Genomic DNA, 18944 nt, shown 5'->3' on the forward strand with positions numbered 1-18944 from the left:
AGCCTTTCGAATTCTCTGCTATATACTTCAGCCGGCACAACGAGCACAACTATAAAGATTATCAAATTATTTACACAAAAGTGAGTGTGAAGAAAGTTTCCTATATTCATATGAATGGGAGTAAATGCGGGCGGAAGCTTAGCACCGTTTTGTGGATCTGGGCCTTAGACGGGCTAAGTGTATTATACATTGTTATAGTCTACATCAGATGTCCCCAACTCCAGTCCTCAAGGACCACTAACAGTGCAGGTTTTACGGATACCCCTGCTAGAGCACAGGTGGTTCAGTCAAAATGATTGGGCCACTTGTGCTAATGAGAGGCTATCGTTAAATCCTGCACTGTTAGCGGTCCTTGCGGACAGGAGTTGGGGACCTCTGGTCTACATAATTCCAGGGTAAATTCTCTATCAGTCTTGAGTTAGTGAAAATCCCACAATTTGCCTTGGGTATAGGTTTCCCTAAAATGTATGGATTATTATTTTTATAAAGTTTTTATGCCATGCTGAATTCAGGAAAGCATATTTGTATTTGTTATATGTGTTAGTCACTGTTTCAGTGCTTCTATACTGCTAGAGCGATTCTTTACAAATGATATGCTCAGATGCTGTGTCAGCTGTAAGTGCGGGGAACATAATGATCCTGTATATACATTGTGTTAGTGGTGTGGTATTAAATTAACAATGAATGCAAATTCAAATTCACTTGGCTTTCTTCTATATTTTTTTTAATACATTTTTTTTAGTATTTGGACTACATTTTGGGATAAAATAACATTAAACCATGGCTGGATCTATCAAGTGCATGTTCTACTGAAAAGAAGCAAATATGATTTTCCTAGATTTATCTTACTAATACTATTGTTATTGTGGTTTGCACAATGCTAGCACCAACTCAGAAAAACGCAACATTTCTTCAGCACTCAGTAGTACATACGCCCTCAGTACTCAAGGGCTGTTCCCAGAGAGGGGAAATTTATACATTTTCCATAACATCAATTTACATTGATTAATGAGGCTAAGATGTATCGCTCATTTCAAGTTTTGTCACATTATTTTGATACAAAATTTCTCTCTGCCGTTGTTTTGTATTTCTGGGATTCAGCAGGTCAAGGTTGGCATGGCTTGCAGAGATGGCATTTATTTCATGAAATTGGTATAAATCCTTCAACTAAATAAAGGGCTGACCCAGAGGGAAGAGGGCAACATGACAGCAGCCCTAGGATCCAAGACCTCCTACCCCCTCCATTTCCATTCGTATGGGGCCACGGGAGTGAGGGGTTAATTTCCAGCAGAGTTGGTGGAGGGGTTGTACATGGGCCAAAGGTTTTAAGGGAAGCGTTCATGGGAGGGGGACACACCTCTTTTCCGGCGCCCAGGAAGAAGCAGCCTTGTCCTCTCTTATTATTGAGATTATTGCTTTTGTTTGACTGTTATTAGGTAATGTCTTATGTTTTAATAATGTATATAAAATTAAAAGAACAAGGAGACAAAATATTTTAAAAAGATGATTTATATATATATATAAAAAAGTCATTTGGTAGTTTGTGGTTCGGTTTAATATCTTGGTGGCAGCTTTGGAGAATGCTGATACCTCGTCAACCAGGCCTCTGATTAATGTTTGACATGGGCCTAGGTCTAAGGGTATGGGAAGCCCTATCTGCTGAATGGTCGGTACTGGTGGCTTACCCTTGGTGGTCTTTGGTTGAGGTCAGTTTGCTAGGCGTTTCCAATGCAGTGAAGGCAAATCATGGACTGCATGGTGCCTAATACCTGGTTAAGGGTGTGCGGAGGGTTTTTGTCTTCCTTTGGTTTAGATAAACGGTTGTTTGTCAATAAAGTTGCTGCCCATTTAATTTCCCATCTTGGCTACTGTGTATTCTTTGGGTACATTTGGGATGGTAACGAGAATAGGGGATTTCTTGAAGACTCCAAGGTTAAGGGCTTCACATTTAATACAATATACATGTATAAAGTAAAGACAAAAAAGCCTAGTGCTGCAGTACATGCGGAAGTACATCTAACTTGATATTATATAGTTAAATACTTATCTATATATACAAAACAGTTCCCAGCACTCAAGCAGAGAGTAATAGATCAAACACACAAGAATACGTTAAAAAGATAAATATTTTACTGAACAGAAAGGACCAAATAATCATACGTAAATAGAAACATGCGCTGGGAACATTGAGTGTTTAGTAGGTGTGTTATTGAGAGCTTCTGGGGTCCCTCTTTTTCTTCCCGTGCACCTTAATTCAATATATTGCCCTGTAATTGATTTCATTTTCTGCGTGCTGTCTATAACTTATACTTTTTTTTACTTATCTGTATATCTTCTCATAAGCAAGAGTCATTTAGTTCAATTCTTTGGCCAAAGTATTTTAAGCTTACAACCACTTCACTGTATGGCCCATTTGTAGGTCCTAACACTGCTGCATCTGCAAAAAGTTCTTATAACCTCTCTAATGAAGGGGAGCTGTCTTTAACAGACTGGTCATTTACAGGTGCTTAGCAAGAACTGCAATTAAAGAGGTGGGGTGAGTAAATACACATGTATAAAGTATTTTATGTTTGTATCTCTGGGGAACAGGTGCTGTTTTGACTGCATGTGAAAGAAACTGTTATATGTTCTTACTGCATGTCTGGCGGAGTCTTAACCAACCACACATCCCCTAGCTGTGGTTGCTTCATCTCATATGACTTCTACAGCTGCTCGTCAAAGTGTAACTGACTTTTGTAGCTCTGCAGGGAGCGTGTGAAGAGAAAGGAAAGAAAGGACGAGATCTAGGTCTCTTTAAATGAATGTTACATTACATTACATTCAAATACATTAGAATACCAGTTCGGCATTTAAAGCTGCAGACCAAGCAATATCCTACATGTGTTTTTTTTTTAATAATAAATCAGTTCTGTACTATCAGAAAATACTGGTAACAATTCTTTTTTAAAACAAGTCTGAATTACATTTGTTATGTATTATAATGTAAGAAGCATTTTTTGTTTGTATAGCAACCATTTACAAAGTCACACCCTCTTCCTCTTCTGAAACAGGCTCTGGCACACCCGTTTTTGAGCCCTGCCATCTTTCTAGCACATTGGTGCACAAACTGGGGGGAGGGACTTACCTTACCTTCCAGCGACGCATCATCATGGTAACTCGGCATCAAATGACGCCGCGGGGTCACAAGATGTCACGTTACCATGGCAACGTGACATCACATGACCCCGCGTGTCATTTGCCGCCAGGGTCGAGCAGCGGGGGGGGGGGGGAGCTGCAGAGGAGAGCAGGCAGTGTGGCACACAGGGAAAAGTTTGCGCACCCCTGCTCTAGCTGTGCACCAATTGTATCTAGTGACAGCCTGGTCACATGATCTTCCCCACAGAACTTTGCATCTTTGGTCCTCTTCTGCTGCACTGACAGCCATTTAGTGAACCCCGGAGCTGGAACTTCTCCAATCGATCACAGCAGAACGGATCGATTGGCAATTTAGCTAATTACTTGTTATTGTGGGGATTATATTGATGCACAAATTAAAGGGATTTTATTTTTAAACGGCAGCTGGAACTGCTGCTTTAAAACCTTTGTTACAGTAGTTCAAAGGTTGCTACAAGGCGAAATAAAAGGCATCATTTACATTGAGTAATGATACTCATTTTTGGACTGATATCTTGGAATATTGATTTTAACTCATTTCAGCCAATAGTATTGTCTGTTAGTTTTTATTATTATTATTATTATTTATAACTATAGATGAAGGCCTTCACTGTTGGAGTGGTCCACACTAAATGTTTTGTGGAAACTCTTTTCAGGGAGATTTGGTGGGAAAATGCTGGATATCTCATTTTCCATTTACTTGTATTAAGCTAAGAATCCTTTTTTAATAGGGAGGACTGAACACGAGTCCTATTTTCTGCAAATTCTCATGAGGTTTCCCTTAAAAAATAAAAGGGGGGGAGTTTGTCTCATTCTATAGGGCAGGGCTGCTCAACTCCAGTCCTCAAGACCCCCCAACAGGATAGGTTTTCAGGGTATCCCAGCTTCAGTACAGGTGATTCATTCAGTCCCTGCTTCAGCACAAGCTCAATCAGAGGCTCAGTCTAATTACTGTATGTGATGTATTAAAGAAAAATTTGGGGCACCAATCAATATCCAAGTTCCTTATAGAACAGCCCCAAAAAGCTTTTGTGCTCATAGAAAGAATCACTTGACGGACCTGCCTTACCCAGCGTATATGTTATTATCGCTCCGTATAGCTTAAAAACTTCATTTGACTTCAGGAGGTTTCAATGACAACGTTCACACACAGAGCTACTGTACAAGTCTTACATCTAGTTCTCCTTTCCCACAATTGTGCAGTTTTAGCCTAACAGTGTCACTACTGCACAGATTCTAGCTACTGTAACAAAAATGATGGAAACATTTCCTTTTGAAGGAGATACCTGTGGATAAATAGTGGGACCCAACGGCCTTCTGGAAGTCACATTATTTCAGTGTATCTCTATACTATACAATTTGGCTATGAGCTGTTTGTACAGAAATTAATTGTGCATGTAAAACTGCATGGACCACACAGGCAGAATTGTCAAAATGATGCATTCTACATTGAGGCAAGGGTGCAGGTTTTCGAGGGTAAAGATTAGCCCCACTTTATTTACCAACTCAGAGAACCACTACTTTTAAATTTAAACACTTACAGTTCCACTTTTTTTTTTTTATGAAAAAAAAATATATATTTAATTTAGAAAGTCTGTTTTTAGCACCAAGATTGGATTGTAAACTCCTTGGGGCCGGGGCTACAGTGCCAGCAAAATCAGCTATGTATCTATGGTCAGCATTATATAAGAATGTTTTTTTAGTGTAGAGCATAAATATCGTTTAATCTTTGTTTAATCAAGCAAAGTACCAGTATTTTTTTTTTAAAGCATCTTCACCCACTAGTATCCTGTGATACATACTTTACCAATGACACATAGTTACCAGTGCATCATTGAGGTTGACCCACAAGTTACAAGCTGTGCACAACATGTAAGACATCTTCTCCTCAATTCCCAATCACAACTGCATCCTTCTAAAGAAGAAGGGGCTACACCATTGCTGGGCAAAGGGTTTCTAAGTATTCTTGCGCGGAACTACAACACGTCCTTGTCCTTAAGCAATTGTCTGGCAGAAACACCTGCAAACATGTCTCCCATGCTTTTGTTTTGTACATACTGTACGCATTTCTAGGCATTCAAATATCTGTACCCAAGAGACGGTGGCGTGATTTGCATAGGCTGAAGTTACTACTAGTAATAAACTCCAAAGATTTAAAAAAAAAAAGGCATTACAATCCGTTATCCACTTTTAACCCCTTCACTGCCATTGCAGGTCTCTCCACCAGCGACAGGGCTCAAATTGGAGCTGGTCTGGTGCTAGTCAATCAGTTTCTGTCATTTGTAAAGTTGCACAAATCGCTGGCAAAAGTGAAAGAAGAGTTAGGAAAACATCTTACTTAATAGAAGGAGAAGGCAGCGTAGGTTGGTATCAGTCCTCATACATTGAACGGGCTCCATCCAGGCGCGCAGCGGGTACTTCATCCGTATCTCAAGTGACATGCAGAATGGTCTCCGTACATGTGGTTGGAGCTCACTCCCATCACAATTATCTCATGCTTTTTGCATTGCCTCAGTCTGCTGTGGTTTTTCTTTTGTTCTCTATTGGCGGTCGTTACAGTTCCACTTTCTGTGCGCACTAATATTCTATTTATTTATAAAAATAAAAAAATGTTTTACGAGGAAGTAATACACTGAGAGTTACCTCTCGTTTTCAAGTATGTTTTGGACACCGTGTCATTATCATGACAAATGCATGTTACATTAAATGAACAGAGGCAATACATTGCATTTGCAGACATTTCAGGACAGAGAGATAACATATGATTATGAGCTTATATAACAGTTACAGACAAGATTAAAATGTAAGACAATAAAAGCTCTCAGCGTCACCTCTTTTTACATTTTTTACAAGCTATTATTTAAACAGAACCTCTCCAGTATTTTTCAGGCAGAAATGATATGATTTATTATAAGCTGCTCTGTACAATGGTCTGCATCAGGAATGAAATGTGACTGGTTTTAGGGCAGACTGCACTGCAGAATTTGTTGGCATATTAGAAACAAATGGTAATAATAATAATAATAATAATAATAATAGAAATAGAGAAAAAGACAGTGCAGAACTCTCATAATATAGTAATCATGATAATTTCAATTGTGAATACAGCAGGTGAGTATCACACATACATCAATAAAATCCTTTAACAGCATGTCATGTTATGGGTACATGTTACCACATTAGCACACAGCCTCCTACCGCATCCACGGCAGCAATTGACGATTGTCAATCTGTTGTATACTTCCTCAATGCCCAAGTACCGGTATCTGGTGGACCCTGCTTGGGAGACACACTCTATTCTTGGGGATCAGTATCCCTATATTGTGGATGGCATTCTTCCTTTATACTTATCAGATCAGGAGTTTACTGAGGACCTGTCGGTGGATGTACACTCTCTCTACAGGGATCAGTATCCCGTCACTCTGTGCACCGTCTACCTCATCCATACTGCACATATTGGATCTGGTCTTCACTAGGGACCCCCCTACTGAGCATTTGCCTGCTCCTCTTCTGGTCAGAAAGAAATCTCTGTTCATTACATTGGGCTCTAGCTGTAAAGGGCACGTTCCGTAACAGAAAAGAATAAAGGTGAACGGACATCCTTACTACACATAACTATTCACTTAAACATATTTACATAACTTACAGTGAGGCCCTCTCCAACTGCTACTCCCAAGGAACTTGGTTCTAGAACACTGAGGGGCACTATATATATATATATATATATATATATATTTATAGGTCCTCCATCTCCCTATGGAGGGATCACTGATGACAAGACCTACTGGGGAGTGGCTATCCTTTCTGCAAGTCATCCTGTATCACATGATCTTTAGGGTCTTTAACCGCTTAACTACTAGTTGTCCCTAACAGGGGGTCTACACTTACACTGTGGAAATTAGGGCTATCAGGTTAGGAGGATAAGCAAGCAATTAGATCCGTAAAGGCTCAAGCAAAGAAGAAAATAGCCAAGTTAGTAAAAAAGGGGGACAAAAGACTTTTAGGTACATAATTGAAAGGTGAAAGAATAAAGTTGGACTAAATATAGAAGCGGGGGTAATGCAAAAGGAGAGAAAAGTATAGCGACATGCAAAATAAATTAATTATGCTTAGTCTTCACATTAGAAGATGAAGGTTAAAGAGCAAGTATATAGAGGAGGAGGACAGAAGCCCATTGTCAAGAGAGAGGGGATTTGGCCCGGGATTAAAGGGATTACACCTCATTGGGCCACCCTCTACTCTCACCTGGGAAGCAAGGGGTTAACTGGACTGGGGTCCAGTAATGTGTTTTTGCCTTGCTTCAGCCATCTAACTGTTTATTCCCCTGTATAAATGTATTGTTTCTGGGCCAGTGTCTGCACCACACACACACTGGGGCTTAAGGGGTTAATGAGCTGCAGTTTAGGAAAATACATTAGGATGCATGGTGTCTTTTCAGAAATATCTGGGCTTCAAAAGGCTTGATTGAAGTTGGGTGTGAAAAGTACAGAGGGGGTTTGGTCTATGTTAACACATCTGGCTGGTAGACAGCTAGGACCCAGGCTGGGGCATTGGGTGTGAAATATAGCACCGGTGACAAATGTTCACTACACAGGAGTCCCTGCTTCAAAGGATTTCTTGATGGGGGCCAGGGGTGCGGTTACGCAAGGAGATATCAGAATGAGTGACCTTATTAAATATGAGAATATTATGAGATGTCCTCGGCTGAACATGCTAAAAGCTACATATGTGTATTCGTGGGACTGATTCGCACATAAGGATTACAGACACATGATGTCTCGCCGGTACTAAGAGAATGATATTAATATCTCTCTTAATTTTAATATTACACGGTAAATTTAGTCTTATTGGGAGCATGCCGGAATGTATTAATATGGCTCACGTGCCAGTAAGTACTATTGAACTGAAGTTATGAAGTTATTTAGATAGGAAAAGCAGTTTTTAAACGTCCTTGGGTGGGAGGAGTTTTACTCGGAGGAAAACTGTCAACCTCACCGCTGATTTATGAGAGGGGCTGGGTTTAGGTTGTGTTCAATGGGAAATAATTGTATAAGAACCAGGCTCAGCCTATGGCTATTGTCTTTCATGTCTTTCGTGTCTTGGTGATTTTGAAGATTGCTGTATGAACTGCCAGTCCAGAATTATGACTGTTTCCTCATTTCCATCTTAAGTGAGCGTCCATATTTTGTCTGTTATTTGTATATCTCGTGTGTTCACCTTTTTCAAGGAATAAATTACATTTTATCATATCTAAGTCTCGTTCAGTTCAACCCAGTTATATTTGGTGTGTATTATTAATAGCCTGTCTCAAAGCTACCGTCACACCCGTTATTACATTTTCAAAACCTAAAATGGGGATAGTCAATAGGGCCGTATGGGATACATCTCAGGAATATTAAAAGAGCTTCGATAGGTGCTTGCAACATCACTAGCAGACCTATTCAACCAGTCACTATTAATGGTATAGTCCCAGATGTCTGAGGAGAGCAAACACACAGTAGTTCCACTTCACAACACTGGAAGTAGGGAAGGGTCCGGTAACTACAAGCCAGTGAGCCTAATATTACTACTCGGGAAAATAACAGAAACACTGTTGAAATAAGGAATTGTTGAATATCTAAAATCCACTCGCAATAATCCAGACCGCATAAATATACTTTGGGGCGATCATATCAAACAAATCTGATTATACTGATTGGGTGATTTTAAACTAGGATGGAGGGGGGAGGGGAATGAAACAGATAACAAACTAAATAGAATAGAAGAGGCAACAAGGTGTTATGGAGGTAGTGGGCAAGTGGGGGTAGTGCGTGTTTGACAAGCAGTGAGACGCCCATAGTACATACCGATAATACTAAAAAAAAATATTAAAGATTTAACCAAATTGGCGCAGGAAGGAGAAGATAAGATAATAGTACAGGCTGAAAAAAAAACTGAAATGCATGCTTGCTAATGCAAGAAGCCAGACAGATAAAATGGGGGAGCTTAAATTAATAGCTGCAAGGGAGCGATATGATATCATAGGCATTACTGAAACATGGTGGGAGGAAACTCATGACTGGGCAGTTAATTTAGAGGCTTATTCCCTTTTTCGGAAGGATTGAGCAAATAGAAGAGGAGGTGGAGTATGCTTATATGTTAAACCGGATCTAAAACCTATTATAAGGGAAGATGTTAATGAAGGGAATGATGAAAATGTACAGACCTTGTGGATAGAAATTAGCAGTGGAGGTAAAAGTATAAAGAAAATGTTTGTAGGGATATGCTATAAACCACCAAATATTTGTGAGATTGAGGAAGCTAAAATACTTTTTCAAATGGAGAAGGCATCAAAACTAAGTCATGTTTGCATAATGGGGGATTTAAATTATCCAGACATAGACTGGGGCAATGAGATTAGCATTACAACAAAAGGAAACTGTTTTTTTGGGTGCTTAAAGACAATTATATGACCCAAATTATTGAGGAACCAACCAGGAGAGGGGCAATCCTGGATTTGGTCATATCAAACAATGTACAGTAGAAGTAATAGCAAATATTCAAGTCCTGGAACATTTGGGTAACAGTGATCATAGCATGGTCTCATTTGAAATAAATTATCAAAAAATAGATTACTTGGGTTCAACAAAGACCTTAACCTTAGAAAGGCAGATTTGAATAAACTGAGGACTAATCTACAAGCAATACATTGGGATGATGCTTTTGCAGGGTAAAATGTAGAAAATAAATTGGCAGTCTTTAAAACATTGTTAGAAAAGCACACTTATCAGTTTATACCCTTGGGTAATAAGTATAAAAGAAATAAGTCAAAACCATTGTGGATAAATAAACAGGTAGGGGAGGAAATGGACAAGAAGAGGAAGGCGTTTAGATTCTTTAAGTCAGAAGGGACGGAGGCATCGTATCAGAATTATAAGGAATGTAACAAAAATTGGAAAAGGGCAATCAAATTAGCAAAAATGGATAATGAAAAAGGATTGCAATAGAAAGTAAGATCAACCCTTAAAAGTTCTTTAAGTACCTTAATAACAAAAAAATGAGAAAAGAAAATATAGGACCCTTTCAGTGCGAGATTGGGCAGGCAGATTATTGGAGATAAGGAAAAAGCAGAGGTATTAAACAAATTCTTTGCCTCTGTGTTCACCAGGGAAGAATCAATTTGAATTGTAGTGCCGCAGGAGGAAGCCACAACCTCCATATTAATGAACAATTGGTTAACTGAGGAAGAAGTTCATAGGCGGCTTGAAAAAAATAAAGTAAATAAGGCACCTGGCCCCGATGGCATACATCCAAGAGTTCTCAAGGAGTTAAGTTCAGTAATAGCCAAACCATTACATTTAATATTCAAGCACTCCATTTACACAGGCTCAGTACCACAAGATTGGCGTAAAGCAGATGTGGTGCCTATATTTAAAAAGGGAGCTAGATCACAACCGGGGAATTACAGACTTCTAAGCCTGACTTCAATAGTGGGGAAACTACAGTACGTGAAGTTTTAATACGGGATAATATTCAGGAATACCTAATGGAAAACAAAATTATTTGAAATAGTCAGCATGGATTTATGAAAAATAGAACCTTAGTGTTTCTTTGAGGAGGTAAGTAGGAATTTAGACCAGGGTAATGCAGTTGATGTGGTCTACTTAGATTTTTGCAAAGGCTTTTGATACGGTTCCACACAAGAGGTTGGTGTACAAAATAAAGCAAGTTGGGTTGTTATAAATGGAACTTTTTCAGGTTCGGGCTAAGATCGTGAGTGGAGTACATCAGGGATCAATACTTGGCCCCTGCTTTTTAACTTGTTTATTAATGACCTTGAGGTTGGCATAGAGAGCAAAGTCTCCATCTTTGCTGATGATACTAAATTGTGTAAGGTACCTAGTAGAATCAAAGCAGGATGTAATTTCTCTCCAGAAGGACTTTGAGAGACTGGAATCTTGGGCAGGTAAATGGCAAATGAGGCTTAATACAGATAAATGTAAGGTTATGCATTTGGGAAGCAAGATTAAACAGGCAACTTAGAAATTAAATGGGGATAAATTGGGGGAATCCTTGATGGAGAAGGATTTAGGAGTGCTTGTAGACTGCAGGCTTAGCAATAGTGCCCAATGTCATGCTGTAGCTGCAAAGGCAAACAAGATCTTATCTTGCATCAAACGGGCAATGGATGGAAGGGAAGTAAACATAATTATGCCCCTTTACAAAGCATTAGTAAGACCACACCTTGAATATGGAGTACAATTTTGGGCACCACTTCTAGAAAAGACATTATGGAACTAGAGAGAGTGCAGAAAAGAGCCACCAAATTAATTAAGGGGATGGACAATCTAACTTATGAGGTGAGGCTAGCTAAATTAGATTTATTTACATTAGAAAAGAGGCATCTAAGAGGGTATATGATAACTATATACAAATATATTCAGGGACAGTACAAGAAGCTTTCAAAAGAACTATTCACCCCAAGGGCAGTACAAAGGACTCTGGGCCATCCCTTAAGTTTGGAGGAAAGGAGATTTCACCAGCAACAAAGGAAAGGGTTATTTACAGTAAGGGCAATTATAATGTGGAATTTATTACCCATGGGGACTGTGATGGCAGATACAATAGATTTGTTCAAAAAAAGTTTGGACGTCTTTTTAGGAAGGAAAGTTATACAGGGATATACCAACTAAGTAAACATGGGAAGAAGGTAGTTTCCCAGGAGGTTGAAGCAAACAGTGCATAGCTTGTTGGGATTGAAGGTTGAAAAAATGACGGTGGCTGGATCCAAAAGTTGATAAAAAGATTTCTTTATTGCTTCTTCAACATGGGAAGAATGTTGATCCAGGGAGTAATCTGATTGCCAATTCTTGGAGTCAGGAAGGAATTTATTTTTCACTTATGAGATATCATTGGATGATATGTCACTGGGGTTTTTTTTTTTGCCTTCCTCTGGATCCATAAGTAATTATAGATATAGGATAAAGTACAGCTCAAGCCCGTTATAGCACGGTCCTCGGGGGCCACCCGATCGGGGTAGAAAAAAAATGGCCGCCGCGTGCCCGGTCGGGAGGAGGGAAGAGGTGGCCAGCAGCCTTACACGTCCCCCAGCAGCCACCGTAACTTCCCCTAGCAGCCTCACTTCCCCCAGTAGTCCACACCAATCCCCCCCCCCCACCAGCCACGCTCCGATCAACCCCCCCTGCAGCCCGCTCCACTCAGATCACCCCCCCAGCCAGCCCCGCTCTGAGCAACCCCCAGCCAGCTCCGCTCTGACACCCCCCCGGCAGCCCCGCTCCGAGCAACCTCCCCAGCCAGCTCCGCTCCGATCAACCTCCCCAGCCAGCCCCGCTCTGAGCAACCCCCCCAGCCAGCTCCACTCTGACCCGCCAGCTCCGCTCCGACCCCCCCCCCCGCCAGCCCCGCTCCGACCCCCCCCCCCCCACCACCAGCCCTGCTCCGAGCAACCCCCAGCCAGGTCCGCTCCGACCCGCCAGCTCCGCTCCGACCCCTCCCCCCCCCCGATGTCAGCTCCGCTTCGATCTCAGCAGCCGACACCAAAGGAAGGGAGCGGGAGGGGGAGTGGGGTGTGTGTGTTGTGAGTGTGGTGTTTGCAGTTTTCTGTGAGTGTGTGCAGTGTGTATGGAGTGTGTGCAGTGTGCTTGGAGTGTGTGCAGTGAGTGTGTGCAGTGTGTGCAGTGTGCTGTGAGTATATGCAGTGTGCTGTGAGTGTATGCTGTGTGCTGTGAGTGTATGCAGTGTGTGCAGTGTGCTGTGAGTGTGTGCAGTGTGCTGTGAGTGTATGCAGTGTGCTGTGAGTGTATGCAGTGTGCTGTGAGTGTGTGCAATGTGTACAGTGTTCTGTGAGTGTGCAGTGTGCTGTGAGTGTGTGCAGTGTGCTGTGAGTGTATGCAGTGTGCTGTGAGTGTGTGCAGTATGTGCAGTGTGCTATCAGTGTATGCAGTGTGCAGTGAGTGTATGCAGTGTGCAATGAGTGTGTGCAGTGAGTGTATGCAGTGTGCAGTGAGTGTATGCAGTGTGCTGTGAGTGTATGCAGTGTGCTGTGAGTGTATGCAGTGTGCGCGTGCAGTGTGCTGTGAGTGTATGCAGTGTGCTGTGAGTGTATGCAGTGTGCTGTGAGTGTATGCAGTGTGCTGTGAGTGTATGCAGTGTGTGCAGTTTGCAGTGTACTGTGAGTGTGTGCAGTGTGTGCAGTGTGCAGTGTGCTGTAAGTGTGTGCAGTGTGCTGTGAGTGTGTCAGTGTGCTGGGAGTGTGTGCAGTGTGTGCAATGAATGTGTGCAGTGTGCTGTGAGTGTGTGCAGTGTGCTGTGAGTGTGTGCAAAATTCGGGGTCCACGCTCAAACCGTGTTATAACGGGGTTGAGCTGTACCTGTTGTTTAAATTTAGCATAGATTGAACATGAAGGACGTATGTCTTTTTTCAACCTCATCTACTATGTAACTATGTGACTAGATCAGGATGGAGCATTAGATGTAGCTTACCTCATTTTAGTGAAGTCTTTCACACTGTTCCACATACAGTAGAAGATTGCTTAACAATTGGCAATGCCTGGAATTGGGTTGGTAGACAGTTATCATCTTCTACTATTTCTATTCCATTTATTAGAATTGACGCATTTGTTGAGCATAACTTTGGTCTAGGTGAGATTCATATGGAGGACCACCTTCTTGCTTTCTTCAGCCAGTTCTCTGATCTGTTGTATATAACTGCACGCACACTATATATATATATATATATATATATATATATATATATATATATATATATTTATATACAGTGGTCGACAAATCACCAAAAAATCTACTCGCTGAACAAAAAAATCTACTCGCCACCTAGTACCACACGTGTGATTCTTGGGCCAATAGGAGCTCGCCACGATGTTAAATCCACTCGCCCGGGGCGTGCAAATGTATAGGTTTGTCGAACACTGTATATATATGTATATATATATATATATATATATACACACACACACACACACACACACACACACACACACAGTACAAAGTGTAGTGCACACAAGTACACACACACACACACGTATATACATATATACATATACATATATACATACACATATATACATACACATATATACATATACATATATACATATACATATATAGGCAATACAATACCGTTTGAAGACGAATATCAGAGGCAGCACTCCAGGTAAATTTGCACTCCAAAAGAAATTTGTATTAACAAGACATCTTATCCAACGTTTCGATCCTCGTGCGGGACTTTTCTCAAGGTGATGTGAGTTACAGAGTGAATAAGAACACATATATATATACCCTTAAAACCCATAATACACAGGTGTGCCACATAAACATAATTGAAAAATGCATTTGCATACATAATTGGAGACTCTGTCATACCTGCAGCTATATCCAGCGTTGCCTGAAACATGGGGGTCTGCTCCTGTGTTGGAATGCACTAACCACATGAACATGGTTGGACAATGCATTTACATACCTAATTGGAGACTCTGTCATACCTGCAGCTAGGGCACAATGGCAAAAAGAGCCTCTAATGAATAGAACTGAGGGCTGTCACTGTGACTCTTGCTCCCTTAATGTGCAACAGAAATGTATAAACACAAGTGGCTGAATGTCAGCTCTTGGGCATAAGCCAGATCAAAGTCATTGCAACTAACATATGATTGAAAGCAACAGTCGCAGTGACAGCCCTCAGTTCTATTCATTAGTATGCTGTAACCTAAATGCTGCTAATAATGATATCAAGTACCAATGCAATACCCCTCCAATCACCAACAATAGGCATATAAAACATGGGGCAACCGTTGATAGATATAGGTGAGCAATGTATATACTTGCAGGTCACCATGGAGTCATGAACATGCAAGTCCTCAATGAAAAGTCCTAGAGTGAAGTGAATTGCAAAAAATCATGAAATGAAAAGTTCAGCAGAGGTTCACAGCAGAACTTGGGGGGTCCCTGGGGAGTGCAAACAGACACAGGGGTTGTGTCACATGGATTCTCTATTTTGGCTTTATTTTTGTTAAATAAATCATGACGGTGTAATATGTCATGTGTTGTTGTTCATCTGAGGTTGTATTTACCTAATTTTTAGACCTGCTAAGGAACAGATGATTGTTATTATGTCCTGATATGTAAAACCATGGAATTCAAAGAGGGTGTACTTTCTTTTTCACACCACTGTGTATGTGTGTATGTGTGTGTGTATGTGTGTATGTGTGTATGTATGTATGGGGGGTTATATGTATTTTTTTTTATATATATCTATTGGGTAGGTGGGTTTTTTGTATGCATTTGGGGGGGTGGTTGTATATATTTTGGGGGGGGGGGATTTTTTGGGGATGTATTTGGGGGTAGGAAGTTTTTTGGTATATATCTTATGGGGGGATTGTGTGAGGGGGAGGGAATGAGTGAGCATGGGGTAATTGACGGAGGGAGAGGAGAGAGGGATGAGTGAGGAAAAGAGGGAGTAAGAGTGAGACGCAGGGGAGAGAAATACATGCGAGGCAGGAGAGTGAGAGGGGGTGAGACGGAAGGGAGAGAAATATATTGGAAGAGGGGGGAAGAGAGTGGGCTCGTGAGGTGTGAAATAGGGGGGGGGGGGGCGGTTCGCAATACCGCCGACACGGGGGGGGGGGGCTGCTTAAAATGTTTGTCCTGGGCCCCACGATGGCGGCCCTGTCTATCGGTGTCTATCCCTTATGAACATACTGGGGTTATTCATTAAGCTTTGCTAGTGCCGATCGGTGCATGGAAACTGCCATTGAAGTAAAGTTAATAATGCTACGATCGTCACTATCGCAGATTACCCGTATGTCTTGTCCCTGACTGTCTCACTGTGTCACCCCTATCAGTATTTCTCCTCAGGAGATCTGTCTATGAAAATAAACACAATTGTACATGGAATAATGTGATACAAAGCATATTAAATTACAAAAACATACTATTGTGGAAATGATGTTAAGTTTTTAGAACCAAGCAGATCCCAAATGTATGTATTTGTTTCAAGTAGGTGTCATTGCTGTGTGGGGTTTTTTTTTTTAAAGCAGACACACGACAATCTTTGACCACAGAAAATGTTAAAAGGAAACAGATTAAAGAACTAGAATATTCTCTTTAAATTAATTATAGCATATAATAGTAGTTTGGTTTATATGCTGGAGGAGGACGTGGGCTACGGAGCTGCACGCATTATGATTCATATTGTTCCAGCTATTACTGATGATTATCTTAGTGTAGCAGACCTCCAACCCACTATGTGAAGACAGAATATGTACTACTGTATGTAATAATGTCTTTTTGATTTTTATAAAGCATATATATATATATATATATATATATATATATATATATATATATATATATATATATATTATATAACTTAAAATGTATCTATAATATATATATATATATATATATATATACAGTATATATATATATATATATATATATATATATATATATATATATATATATATATACAGTGGAATTGCTGTGTGCTGGGTGATAATGGTGAAAGGCGGGTTGCAGACCATCCTAAGACATGCAAATGAGCATACAGGAATATTTCCATGTGCTATATGCTTTGCTGTGGAGGGTTTTTGTCACTTTTTTTACCCACCATAACTTAACTAAGTATGGTAAACCCCACCCTCATTGCTTCATTGCATAGCCAGTTAACCAACCCCACACTGATGAGACCCATTAAGGTCGAAACGGCTGTCTGTGGGTGGGTTTTCTGGCTATGCATCTTAACCCTGGCTGTGCTTAAAGCTGTGACCATGCAGCAAGCTTAAGCCTATAGGGAACCATGTTAAAAATGGTTTTGAAGCAAAAGGTGACACTGTGTGTCCATTTGCATGTCATTTCCCAGAATCCCTTGCTGCAGTGGAAGTGCTGTGTGCTGGGTGATAATGGTGAAAGGCGGGGTTGCAGACCTGCCTAGGACACGCAGATGAGCATACAGTAATATTTCTATTTGATATATATAGATATAGATATATATATATATATATATATATATATATATATATATAAAAAGAGAGAAGAGAGTGCACGCCCCATAGTGTAAAACCGTACATTTAATGTTGGGAAGGGGGGCAGGGGGGGGGAAGAAAATCACTCAAAAGGGTAAATGAATAAAAGGCCATTTGTGAAATATCACCACCATCCGGTAAGTCCGTAATAGGAACCGCAGTCCAACAGCCTCAAAGATGTAGAGGGGCAGTGATCCATCAGGAATCCAAAGGTGCCTCGGATACTTCACAAATAACGTCCTAGGATCCTATTACAGACTTACCAGATGGTGGTGATATTTCCCAAATTGCCTTTTATTCATTACCCTTGTGAGTGATTTTCTTCCCCTCCCCCCCCCCTTCCCAACATTAAATGTACGGTTTTACACTATGGGGCGTGCGCTCTCTCCCTTTTTTTTCCTGTAGATTCCCATCGGATGTGGTTCATCCCCTTTGAGAGCAGCCGGAGACCCCCACACCAGCATCATATTTCCATCATTTGTTGGACATTTTGAAAGGACTGGTTCTATATTTCTTCCTTTTCTATTTATAGTTGTACACGATTGTTTTAGCACCAATAGGGCTAATTCATTAGTTCCATTTTTTATATATATTAGACACTTACACATTGTTATTTATGTTTGGTTCATCCCTTGATATTAATATTTTATTTATAATTTGTAAGTATAATCACTTAGGCGCTACTTCATTTCCCATATATATATATATATATATATATATATATATATATATATATATATATATATATATATATATATATACAGTGTTCGACAAACCTATACATTTGCTCGCCCCGGGCGAGTGGATTTAACATCGTGGCGAGCTACTATTGGCCCAAGCAGCACACGTTTGGTACTAGGTGGCGAGTAGAATTTTTTGTGTGGCGAGTAGATTTTTGGGTGATTTGTCGACCACTGTATATATATATATATATATATATATATATTATAACAGAGTCAGTTTGGCTGTATGCAAGTTGATGCTCTGGTCCCTTTAGTGGCCCCTCCTGAAGTGAATGGCGATGGAGATCTTTCGTCCTCTCCATTTTCACGTGAAAGCAACTGGCTCAGTGCCAATTTAGAATTGAAAAAAACAATTCCTCCAACCACTTATTCTCACTCTTCTTACTTATTCTTGCTGTCACTCCTTGACCCCGTCCTTTTCTGTCATGATCTGTCACTATACAGAACAGGGAATTATTTTGTCAATACACTAATGTGTACTAGTTTCTGACACTGGTTGCATTTGTTGTGTTGTGGTGCACTGTCATCGATTTTTCATGATGGTGTTGGATGTTACCCAAACCATTACTGCAGTACACTGGCGACACACTTTATTCGAGCTCGGCTAGTCCCACGAATTCGGGTATACCCGGGTGTATTGAGGTTTGTGACTGTTTTCTGCCCGAGTGCATTGCGTTATTTTCCAGGCAGGGATTGAAGCATTTTATTCCCGCTGGCTGCAATACTGCACAGTATATATATATATATACTGCATTACAATTCATGAATTTATGCCATCTGGTAGACACGCGAAGCATTGCAGCCTATTAAATCCTAATCATTATCATTTAACAGATCAGCCGCCCATCAGCCAGGCATGAACCCAGGCTGGGAAGGCAAACGCAACGGGGCTTGTCAGAGGTGAGGAGCGGCGCATTCCAGGTATCTGCCAGGTACATACTGGGTATTTGCTCGAATAAAGTGTGTCGGTGCAGTATATGTGTAAAGTTATTTTAGGATATCACCAAAA

The 18944-nt window shown here is 40.6% G+C and overlaps 1 protein-coding gene across 2 annotated transcripts in view; it reads right to left on the reverse strand.

Moving 5' to 3' along the window:
* The window catches only part of ITGAE (integrin subunit alpha E), a 91600-nt gene extending 85885 nt beyond the window's left edge, over window positions 1-5715 (reverse strand). For both annotated transcript variants that reach the window (XM_075594155.1, XM_075594154.1), the window contains exon 1: window positions 5492-5715. In XM_075594155.1, the coding sequence (XP_075450270.1) occupies window positions 5492-5594 (103 nt within the window). In that variant the 5' untranslated portion in view covers window positions 5595-5715. The remainder of the gene's footprint in view (window positions 1-5491) is intronic.
* Between the last annotated feature and the right edge of the window lie 13229 nt (window positions 5716-18944).

This window comes from Ascaphus truei, chromosome 3 (assembly GCF_040206685.1).
Source record: "Ascaphus truei isolate aAscTru1 chromosome 3, aAscTru1.hap1, whole genome shotgun sequence".
Taxonomy (NCBI): Eukaryota; Metazoa; Chordata; class Amphibia; order Anura; family Ascaphidae; genus Ascaphus; species Ascaphus truei.